Raw genomic sequence first — 10,919 nt, forward strand, 5'->3', positions numbered from 1 at the left:
TTGAGAGCATATTTGAATATTTGAATAGCTTGACATGGAGCTAATGCCGTCTTAGGATAATCATGATATATTTGGCACATGCTGACTTATCTGAGGGGTACCTGTACTCACTCACGTGTTATAATTTGTATGTGCAGGGAGTTGATACCTGTTCAGTTGGCTCTTCATGACTTGCACATCTACATTTGATCTATATATGTAATAAGGTACGTGATCAAATAAGCTATGTGACCCTGTGCATTTTTTCATTTATCAAAATAGATACATGGATTGCCCTCTGCATAATTGACCCTAGTTAGTCTTAGAAACAGCTGTACCATATTGGAGTATGATTCTAGAACCTTTCTCTGTTTGCTTTTTTTTTGGCTTTGTTATATTTCCTTCAGTCGAGATGCCTGGGTAGGCTAGATGCGTGTAGTTGTTTTCCTGCAGTCTAGATGGCAGTAGTCTATTAGGCGCCTTATTAGGTATGCCGGGTTTTCTCTTCCTTGAGTTATTGTGATTCTATCATCGATGAAAAAGATGAGCTCCCTGTGAAGATTTGTGTTCAGTTGTTATCTTCTTCAGCCCCAGTCCTCGACCCAAAACTGTACGTGATATATGCCGCATCAACGAAGTCCACTTACGGGTGGTTAAAAGCACCTTGGGCTCAGTGATATCATGCTTTCTGGACTACAATACATTTCCTGGGTTCTGCAGATCCAACCTTCAGCTCAGCATCACCAATGAGCAAAGCGGGGCTTCATCCTTGGACACCTACCAGGCTATTTACCTGAATAGACCTCCAGCCTATGTACTTTTCCTGCTGGCCTCAGCTATAGAGCTCCAGCCTGGTGACCAGCAGCTGTCATTGTCTATTGCAGCTGGCTTAGGTGCAGATGAGCAGATGATTTCGCCTGGTGGTTAATAATTTCTTAATTCTAAAGAGTAATTTGCGGGGCATGTGTGTAATATGCCAAGACTATTCTGGAGATCAACCCAATCATGCCCAAATGCCTTAAAACGTATGCACTCAATATGCACTAAATATTTTATATGAACCAGTGAGTAAAATTGAAGCTGGTAGATTTCTAAGAAATTGTACTAGAAATAGACAAAATCCATGACTGTTGATGAACTATGTGTACACACAGCAGCATAATTACAGAGCTGTCCTAGAAATCATGAGATAACCATTATACATAAAGAAACAGATACAGTGATAAAGCTGCTGCCTTGTGACCATGAGGTCACGGGTTCAAGTCCTGGAAACAGCCTCTTGCAGAAATGTAGGGAAAGGCTGCGTACAATAGACCCAAAGTGGTCGGACCCTTCCCCAGACCCTGCGCAAGCGGGAGCTACATGCACTGGGGCTGCCCTTTAAACAGATACAGTGATAATGAAAGATGTGACTAGTGTTTCACAAGAAAGTACATTCACTGTTACCCCAGCAGGCCAAGAAAGATACATACAGTAGTCATCTTGCACGATCCACATCAAGGACCAATTTGGCTGTGTTGGTGCTCTGGTATTTCATTTCGTCAGAAGCTATAGACATTGATGATTCTCCATCAGGGTATTGCGTCCTCATAGGATTTGGTGTGGTGACTTGCTGCATCTGGATTCTCCTCAACATTTGCAAACGCTCTGCTACTTCCTTCATTGTTGGCCTCTCATCTCCTCTTGGGTTCAAACAATGCATGACGAGTTCAGCTAGTTTCTCGAGCACCACCGTAACTTCATCTTCTATTATATCATCATCCAGTATATCGCGGAGCTTCTTCTGGTGAAACGTCATGATGAAGGCATGCGATAGCGCTTTCTGTTCATTAAGATTATCAATGAATATAGCCTTCTTTCTTGTTAGTAGCTCTAGAAGAACAACCCCAAAACTGTAGACATCACTTCTGTCAGTAAGGTGATGACTGACAAAAGACTCAGGGTCAAGGTACCCAAGAGTTCCTTGGATAAACATGATGAAATCATCTTTGTCTATGGGCTTCAGTGCCGATGCTCCAAAATCTGCAACTTTTGCATTGTATTCATTATCCAAAAGTATATTGAGTGATTTGACATCCCCATGCAGAATTGTGCGAGAAGTTGATGAATGGATGTAAGCAAGGGCCTCTGCTGATTGTGTAGCAATCTTCAGTCGAAGATCCAATGGGATTATTGATTTATGATCATTGCTATGAAGGAACTCAAAGAGGGTACCATTGGATACAAACTCATACACCAACATTGGAACGTCTACCTCCAAGCAGCAACCGAGTAACCTCACGATGTTCCTATGGTTAATCTGTGACAATATTATTATCTCATTTACAAATTCTTCTCTGCAGTCGTCGTTGATTACTTTGGACTTCTTTATGGCAACTTCTTTGCCATCACCTAAAGTTCCTCTGTAAACCATTCCATGACCCCCACAACCAAGAACTCGATCGTTGCTGTAGTTTTCTGTGGCTTTCTTTACCTCTTTCTCTGTAAGTATATGAAAGGTGTCCACTTGCCTTGACCTCATCTCATCATATAATTTCAGACCTCCATTTTGTTTAAAATACTCGTCCTTCTCCTTCCTGTGCTTTCTTCTTTGAAATTTCATGGCCAACAGGCATGCCAATGCTATCACCACAACTGAGGAAACACTGAGGCCTGCAGAATGATTATGATGCTTCAACTCATCAAAAGCATGTAAATGCACCTTGGATAAAGAAAGAGTATACCCTCGGGTATGTTGCTTACCGATAACCACCTGTTCAGCTTGGGTTAGCACAGGTCGACATCCAGAATTTTTGCCATCTGATTTTTTTCCTATCCCGCATTTGCATACATAACCTCCTGGTATGTTGCGACATACCCCATTTCTGCATGGGTATAATTCTGTATACTTGGAGTTTTGCTTATGCAGCTTGCACTCATCTATGTCTGAAGAGAATTATAAATTTAATATATAGTGGCATAAAGCCATAATTAAACCAAAACTTAAAATATATTAAGGAAGCTAAAGATTTTTTTAAGAAGGAACAAAAATCTACTGAAATATGCTTGCAGTGACAGTTGCTTATCCTGATTTCTAAAATTAAGAGAAATTCCATTAGTAAATAATTCACCTTGACAGCCTCTGGGGAGATAAGGATTGCCCTCATATCCTTCAGAACAGTTGCACATGTAGCCTGGGCCATTGGTTGCACCCACACAATAGCTGTTTGAACTGACACATGCATAACCCATTAGCGCCGTTGCTCCATCCTTTGGGCAGGAGCCATTTCTGATGGCCCAGTCAGAAATAACAGGGACACCTCTCTTGGCTCTCTTGTTGATGAACCCAAGATGCCCGACAAGGTCCTGCTGCCTGAAGCTGTACCATCCAACCTCTGCAAGCATCGCGTAGAAGCATGGGTTGAATGTCCATACACTGCTCTGGTTGATGATCAAGAGCGCCGCAAAGTCGGTGAGGTTTGGGGTGATGGTGGTTTCGCAGCAGCCCTTCCCAGTGCACGGCGCACCGTTGGACGTGCTGTTGATGCCCTGGCAGTAGGAGTAGCAGCCGGCCACATACAGGTCTGGGTTGCTGTGCAGGTAGCCACCAATGATACCCATGGTGTTGCAGCCGATGACCATGAAGCGGTTGCGCGTGGTCGAGGGGATGAATGGCGTACCCACCAAGTTGAAGCCGCTGGTGTAGTTGTCCATGACTGTGGTGTTCGATGTGAAGCAGTTGTAGCTGACGGGGCCGTAAACGCGCATCTCAGCGCGCTCCAGGGAGATGTCAATGATCTCTGATAATCCCGAAGGGTCACCAATCATTGGTCGTGGGGGTTGGAAGGTGCTGTTACAGGTGACGGTGAAGTAGCTGTTCAAGCTAGCTGCGGCGCAGCCATTGCCGATGCCAAAGGGGTAGGGGATTGACACGTTGCCACACTTGTCAGGGCACCCTGGCAACGCTATGGAGATCCCGGAAGAGGTTGCAGATAGTGCCACCACTTGGAAGGCGATGAGCATCAGGAGGACGGATGCTTCTTTCATGGTTGGGAACTTGGTGATTACTTCCCGCAGAACTGCCTTTCTAACTTAGCCAATGCTACCTCATTTCCCTTCTATCTCACTGTGTACCCTAGGCTTGATAGACCATATGGATCCTCAGGTTGGTGCTTATGTATGAGATACTATTTACAGTTGATTTGTATAATTGTTGATTAACTATTTCATGGGTGACAACGGCGCACACTTAGCTGTGTTTGAGAAAAATAAACTATTTCGTGGGTGAGATCAGCGTTGAATGGGATACTTTTACCTGAATTTTGTATTGTTTGAGTGTTCAAACTTGGAAAACGCAGTGCATACTAAGAAACATAAATATAGTTTGTTTAGTCGTTTGTAGTGAGAAGTGTCTGAGTGAAAGAAAGTGATACCACAGTTGATTATATTTTGGATAAATCTTGTCACCCATTGTACTGTTTAGTATTCAAAGTTGAAAATCACAATGCATATAATTTTTTTGTTTAGTTCTCTCACGCGTTTCTGTTGAAGGTTTCTCTGAAATTGAGTAAAGGATGATGAGTTCACTTATAATTTGGAAAAGTCTTCACCCGTTTATAGGTTATTATGCCAGTCAAAGCATAGCTCTTAGTTTACTGTCCCACATGTGAATGCATGTCATATCTGTTTGGTCAGATACCGTAGTTTGGAACTTTCTTCTACATAACAAACTAGATGGAAGCACTAGTCGGTCAGCTTGAAAAGTCAGGATAAGCTTATCCAGCAATAGTTTGAAGTGCATAACTAGGCTGAAATCTGAAAATATTTTGACTGTTCAACCGTTTATCTCCATTCACAGTTTTCACAGGCATTAGGTTCTATGCTGTTGTGGCAGGGAGTAAATGATGATCCGTGCGCAAATGCACTGAAGTGATACCCTGGAGCTTGAATGGTGAACCCCCCTGGCCTGAAAAAATGGACTGTTTACACACATGCTGACGAGTGTGAGCCTAGCTTCAGTTCGGTTGGGACTTGGAAGCCGAATAGGCATGCATGCATCAGACCTGGTCCCAGACTATCCTATCTAGCTCCAAACAGGTACTAAACGGTCCTCATAAGCTAATGTTAGTAAAATTTGGAGCATGTGGTTTCTTCACAGTTTCTGGGAATCGAACTGGTCAAGGTGTCTAATTTATAATTCTTGCATAAGAAAATTCGTCTTGAAGACTTTAGAGCTATAACGTGTAGAGCTATACAACGTATGCTATTCTACTTCTGAAAACACACACACACATATATATATATTCTAACATGTAGCTACGTTACGTGGGGTTTACCCTAGTTATATGATTGGCATGATCCGAGTTAACTAGATAATTCTTACCTCAGTAGTAATAATAATCAAAACTAGACCTTTTTTATGGCATAAACAGATACATAATACCAGTAATTCAGTATTATGGTATTCTGCTACAACTTCTATCCAGATGTGCTTAATTGGGACGGCTAAGACAAAGTTCTACCTCCTGTCGTTTTAGCCCGTTGTACATCACTGCATGCATCTAAGTAGTAAATTCTGACATCTAACAAGAGAAGTATTCACATTAGGCTGAGGCTTTGACTCACTATTTAAGGGAAAAATGGCAACACCTTGCACATAGACTTTACTTGGGGTGAGGTCAATACTTGACTAGGACAAACCACCACCTACTACCTAGCTAGTCAAACCATTTTAACATACATACACCAGCTCATCTCGAAAAAACAAAAGAAGAAGGTTGGCCATATCAACCATCATACTGCAACGTGGATTTAGACTTTTACTTGATCGGAATTCACCTTTGAATACTTGAGTTGATGTGACTGTATCTGTTGTATAGGCTGAGTCTGATTGCGTAGTATGCTAAGGCGCAATTTATCTCATAAAAGGAGAAGCATAGGCCTCAGCACACTCAACACAATCGCCAAATTAAGCAAGTGATGGCGTGAGCCATGCATCTAACCTTGCAGCAGCAAACACCAACTCTGGTTGTAATGCTTTACCTGAAACTAATTGTAGTCTTCCTGGCGATGGCATTGGCTAAACCTGCAGGTGGTGCCATATCCCTGGCGCTCCCAGGCTGCCCTGACAGGTGCGGTGATGTGCCCATCCCTTACCCCTTTGGCATTGGCGCACAGTGTGCCGCGGTCAGCCTCAGCAGCTTCTTCAATCTTGACTGCAAAAACACCTCCCACCCGCTGCAGCCGACGGTTGGGGGGCCAGCCGATGTGGCCGTCAACGTTGCTGATATTTCGCTGGAGCGCGGCGAGATGAGGGTGTTCATCCCTGTTAGCTACATCTGCTTCACATCAAGTGCAACCGTATCGGCGAGCAATAACGACACCGTGGGGTTCGGCCTGGAGGACACGCCGTTCCTCCCATCCCCTGGGCGCAACCGCTTTACGGTTATTGGCTGCAATACCCTGGGTCTTGTTGGTGGTTTCCGCGGAGGCACGAGCCAGTACCTCGCTGGCTGCTACTCCTACTGCGATGGTGCCAGTGGTGCGTCAGACGATGGAGCACCATGCACTGGGACAGGCTGCTGTGAGGCATCCATCCCGACCAACCTCACCGCCTTCAATGTGGCGTTTCCGATTAACAGTAGCAGTGTGTGGGGATTCAATCCATGCTTCTATGCCATGGTCGCCGAGGTCGGATGGTACAGGTTCCAGCGCCGTGACCTCGCTGGCGAGCTTGGGTTCATCAACAACAGGGCAAAGGATGGTGCACCTGTCATCGTGAACTGGGCGGTTAGGAACGGATCATGCCTGGAGCAAAGAAACCACGCATGTGCCAGTGCAAACAGTTACTGCGAGAGTGCGAGCAATGGACCTGGGTACTTGTGCCATTGCTCCCCTGGGTACGAGGGTAATGCCTACCTCAACAACGGTTGTCAAGGTAACTACTGTACTTGTAGGTCATACATATCAAGCAGTTTGACTTATCTGATTGCGTGCAACGGTTTTGTTGATACCATGTTCAGATATAGATGAATGCATGCTGCGTGAGCAGGACCCCAAATACGAAGAGTTGTATCCTTGCAGGAAGGGAGTCTGTCTTAACACTCTGGGAGGCTATGATTGTAAATGCAAGAAAAGAACCAAGTCTGATGGCACAAATTTCGGATGTCGACCTCTGTATTCTCGAGATGAACAGCTATTAATAGGCAAGTTCAACTCTCGTTTGTTTTGTTTTGTCTAACTTACAGATTCATATATTTCTGCTTGATTTGATGAGTTGAAACATCTCAATATCAATTTCACATGCCTAAATAAAATTATATGATTTTGCAGGCCTGAGCGTTTCTGCCGTTGTGATAATATCCTCGGCATGCCTTTTGGCTTTGCAATTACAAAGGAAAAAGCACAGGAAGGAGAAAGACGAGTATTTCAAGCAAAATGGAGGGCTCATGTTATATGATGAGATGAGGTCAAGGCAGGTCGATACTGTCCGCATACTCACTCAAAAGGAGATCAAGATAGCCACTGACAACTACAACGAAGACCGAGTTCTTGGATGTGGCGGCCATGGAATGGTCTACAAGGGTACTTTGGATGACCTCAGAGAGGTTGCTATAAAGAAGTCCAAAGTGATCAATGATGATTGCAGGGACGAGTTTGTAAATGAGATCATAATCTTGTCGCAGATCAACCACCGGAACATCGTGAGGTTATTAGGCTGTTGCCTGGATATAGATGTCCCAGTGTTGGTATATGAGTTCGTCTCCAACGGGACACTATATGAGTTTCTTCATGGCAGTGCTGATCACAATCTGTCACCAATTCCACTGGACCTTCGCCTGAAGATCGCCACACAATCAGCAGAAGCTCTTGCTTACCTGCACTCATCGACATCCCGCACAATTTTGCACGGGGATGTCAAATCCGCCAACATTCTGCTCGACGATCAGCGCCACCCCAAGGTTGCAGACTTCGGAGCATCGGCGCTCAAGTCCATGGACGAAAGCGAGTTCATCATGCTCGTCCAGGGAACCCTCGGCTACCTCGACCCCGAGAGCTTCATCAGCCATGTCCTCACCGACAAGAGTGATGTGTACAGCTTTGGTGTCGTTCTCCTCGAGCTGATGACGAGGAAGAGGGCTCTCTATGCCGATAGCTCCTCCAAAGAGAAGAGATCCTTGTCCCATAGTTTTCTCCTGATGTTCCACCAGAACATGCACCTGAAGATGCTGGACTCTGAGATCGCAGAGGATGCCGCCGCTATGGTGGTCGTTGAGAAGCTCGCGGCCCTCGCCGTGCACTGCCTGAGCGCGAGAGGAGACGACAGGCCGACGATGAAGGAAGTCGCGGAGCGGCTGCAGGTGCTGTGGAGGATCCAGATGCGTCAGGCCGGTGATGGTGACAATGATGATGGCTTCGGTGGAGGATCCCTGTCGCCGGTGGTTCTTCCTTGGGCCGAGGTGACAGATGGGAGCTTGGAGACGTGAGAACTGGCGCTGGGCGTTTGTGTTCTTGTATCGTTCGTAACAGTTTGGGTGTTTGTGGGATTTGTATGGTGTGTTTATGTGATATTAGCAAAAGGACCCGAAACGGAAGAAAAAAAAATCATAATCTGGCCATGATTACATTTTGCTGCATCACCGAGATACACTATCACTCTCAGTTTCATGAATCATGAACTTTTTTAAAACTTGTGAACATATTTGAAATTGTGAACATTTTTTAAATTCATGAACGCTTTTACAGATTTTTGAACATTTCTAAAATCAAGTACTTCATCCGTTCCTAATATTTGTGTTTCTAGAGATTTCAACAAGTGACTACATACGAAGCAAAATGAGTGAATCTGCACTCTAAAATATGTCTATATACATTCGGACGTGGTAGTCCATTTGAAACCTTTAAAAAGACAAATATTTAGGAATGGAGGGAGTACTTTTTTGAATTCATGAACATTTTATATTATTTGTAAGCATTTTAAAACAATTGTGAACATTTTTAAAACCATTTTATTGAGAACATTTTTAGAATGAACGAACATTGTCTTAAAAATTGGTGGAACAATTTTTAAAATTCACGAACATTTATTGATTTAACGAACATTTTTTTGATTTAACGTACATTTTTTGAAATGCATGATCATTTTCTGAATCAGCTAACATTTAATGAATGAATAAATTATTTTGTAAGTCATGAACAGTTTTTGAATTTTAGGATATATTTTTCCATTCATGAACACATTTTGAATTCTTGTTTAAATTCATTAACAATTTTCAATACATGAACCTGTTTAAAAATCATGAACATTTTTTGATTTTCTAAAGATTTGTTTTCATAGTTTGGAACGTTTTTTGAATAAGCAATTTTTTTTATAAAATCACAAACATTTTTGGAATCCACAAACATTTTATGATTTATTAAAAATATTATTTCAAAATTCTCATTTGTTTTAATTTTTGAAACTTTTTTAAGTCCCAAATCGTGTAAAGTAAAGAAAGAAATGGAAAAGAAAAAGGAAAATAAAAAACAAAATTATAAAAAGACCGCCTGGACATGGGCCGGCCCAAAACGGGCGCGCTGCGTCTTCTCCTAGCGCAGATCACATGAGGTCCTTACTGCATGGGTCGGCCTAGGGAGGGATTCCCTGGTGTGAAATATATTTTTTATCACTTATATGTGGCATTGGTGGATACTATTTGCAACTTTGGGGGCAATTTCCATGACGTACCGCAAGAAGCAATACCCCCTTTGTTATTAGGTATAGCTAATTAAACATGCTGTGAGTAGGAGGGTCAGTTACTTGAAAAATCCTATTCTAACTTATTAGATGGATCCTTGCAAAAAAATCATATTAGATAAATTTTACAGTTAAAAAAAGGTTCTATAGTTGCAAACTTACAAATTTTAAAGAAAATAGTTTTTAAATTACAATCCTACAATTTTTTTATGAAATTCTTTAAATTAAAGTGACCCTGAAAAATGTGCTTCAGGAATTACGTCAATCAACATCTCTAGCGTCAAGTCAAAAGACGCTTTGATGAAACTGTTGGAGCGGCTTCGATCTGGCATGACGTGATGGCGGGGATGGGTTGCTCTTGGAGTGCGGCGGTGATGATTTGTTGCGGATATGTGAAAGACGGTGGAGGATCCGGCCGTCTGTTGAAGAGCGGGTTGATCTTGGCCTCGGATCCAGCGTTGAGCAGGAGGGCTCCTCCGGCCGATGTTCCTTGTCGGGCTAAATCTAGCCTTTCGGGGTTGGTGTTTATCACGGCTCGTTAACGCCTCCTGACTAGGGGTTTCTTCAGTGCTAAGATGTGGACACATTTTTGGTGCTCTTCTTCGGCGACGGCAAAGGTAGTGGGTGCTTGGTAGTTTTGCCAAGGGCGGTATGCAGTAGAACAACCGGTTGTATCCTCCTTGTTTTATGTGTTTCAGTTCAGTATCATTATTTTTATGAGTACAAGTAATGTATGCTTATTGGTGTACATATTAAAAATGAAAACTAGGGGTAGTTACATAAAAAGTCATACTCCTTTTTTGACGGATCCTTGCAAAAAAGAAATTTTATTAGATTACATCTAAGATGCTTGCGAATAGGCTTAAGAAAATACTTCCGGAGGTTATTTCACCAACTCAAAGTGCCTTTGTTCCCGGTAGACTTATTGCGGATAATGTCTTAGTTGCTTATGAATGTTTTCGTTCAATAAAGAAAAGGACCCATGGGTCTAATGGTTACTGTGCTGTGAAGTTAGACATGAACAAAGCTTATGATCGTGTGGAATGGGGCTTTCTGGAAAAGGTAATGCTGAAAATGGGATTCCATGAGCTCTGGGTGAACATGATCATGGAATGTGTCTCCTCAGTTACTTACAGAGTAAGATTTAATAATACTGAAACGGAGGAATTCACACCCACCCGAGGTTTAAGACAAGGGGATCCCCTATCCCCTTATTTATTTTTGA

General features: G+C 42.9%; 2 protein-coding genes across 4 annotated transcripts; one reads left to right on the forward strand and one right to left on the reverse strand.

The window, feature by feature from the left end:
* Positions 1-530: 530 nt before the first annotated feature.
* Positions 531-4,005, reverse strand: LOC109759690 (wall-associated receptor kinase 2-like). Its single transcript, XM_073499722.1, has 2 exons — positions 3,090-4,005; positions 531-2,904 (listed from the first exon to the last, which is right to left on the reverse strand). Exons 1-2 carry the CDS (start codon positions 4,003-4,005, stop codon positions 1,457-1,459), a joined length of 2,364 nt encoding a protein of 787 aa, XP_073355823.1. The 3' UTR covers positions 531-1,456.
* On the forward strand, positions 2,600-8,647 carry LOC109759691 (wall-associated receptor kinase 5). Of its 3 annotated transcripts, XM_073499721.1 has the most exons (5): positions 2,600-2,708; positions 4,853-5,055; positions 6,050-6,895; positions 6,981-7,163; positions 7,291-8,647. In XM_073499721.1, exons 3-5 carry the CDS (start codon positions 6,268-6,270, stop codon positions 8,442-8,444), a joined length of 1,965 nt encoding a protein of 654 aa, XP_073355822.1. In that variant the 5' UTR covers positions 2,600-2,708; positions 4,853-5,055; positions 6,050-6,267; the 3' UTR covers positions 8,445-8,647. The 3 variants fall into 3 exon arrangements, with proteins under 3 accessions (XP_073355822.1, XP_020174110.1, XP_020174109.1); XM_020318521.4 differs by lacking the exon at positions 2,600-2,708 and having other exon boundaries at positions 4,248-5,055; XM_020318520.4 differs by lacking the exons at positions 2,600-2,708; positions 4,853-5,055 and having other exon boundaries at positions 5,065-6,895.
* The last annotated feature ends 2,272 nt before the right edge of the window (positions 8,648-10,919 follow it).

The sequence above is a fragment of the Aegilops tauschii genome, chromosome 5, assembly GCF_002575655.3.
Source record: "Aegilops tauschii subsp. strangulata cultivar AL8/78 chromosome 5, Aet v6.0, whole genome shotgun sequence".
NCBI classification, from domain to species: Eukaryota; Viridiplantae; Streptophyta; class Magnoliopsida; order Poales; family Poaceae; genus Aegilops; species Aegilops tauschii.

Coding starts and splice junctions, on each gene's coding strand:
- LOC109759690 (XM_073499722.1), bottom strand. CDS start 4,005: ATGAAAGAAGCATCCGTCCTCCTGATGCTCATCGCCTTCCAAGTGGTG. Junction 2,905..3,089: donor TCTCCCCAGAGGCTGTCAAG/GTGAATTATTTA, acceptor AATTCTCTTCAG/ACATAGATGAGTGCAAGCTG.
- LOC109759691 (XM_020318520.4), top strand. CDS start 5,950: ATGCATCTAACCTTGCAGCAGCAAACACCAACTCTGGTTGTAATGCTT. Junction 6,896..6,980: donor CCTCAACAACGGTTGTCAAG/GTAACTACTGTA, acceptor TACCATGTTCAG/ATATAGATGAATGCATGCTG. Junction 7,164..7,290: donor AGATGAACAGCTATTAATAG/GCAAGTTCAACT, acceptor ATGATTTTGCAG/GCCTGAGCGTTTCTGCCGTT.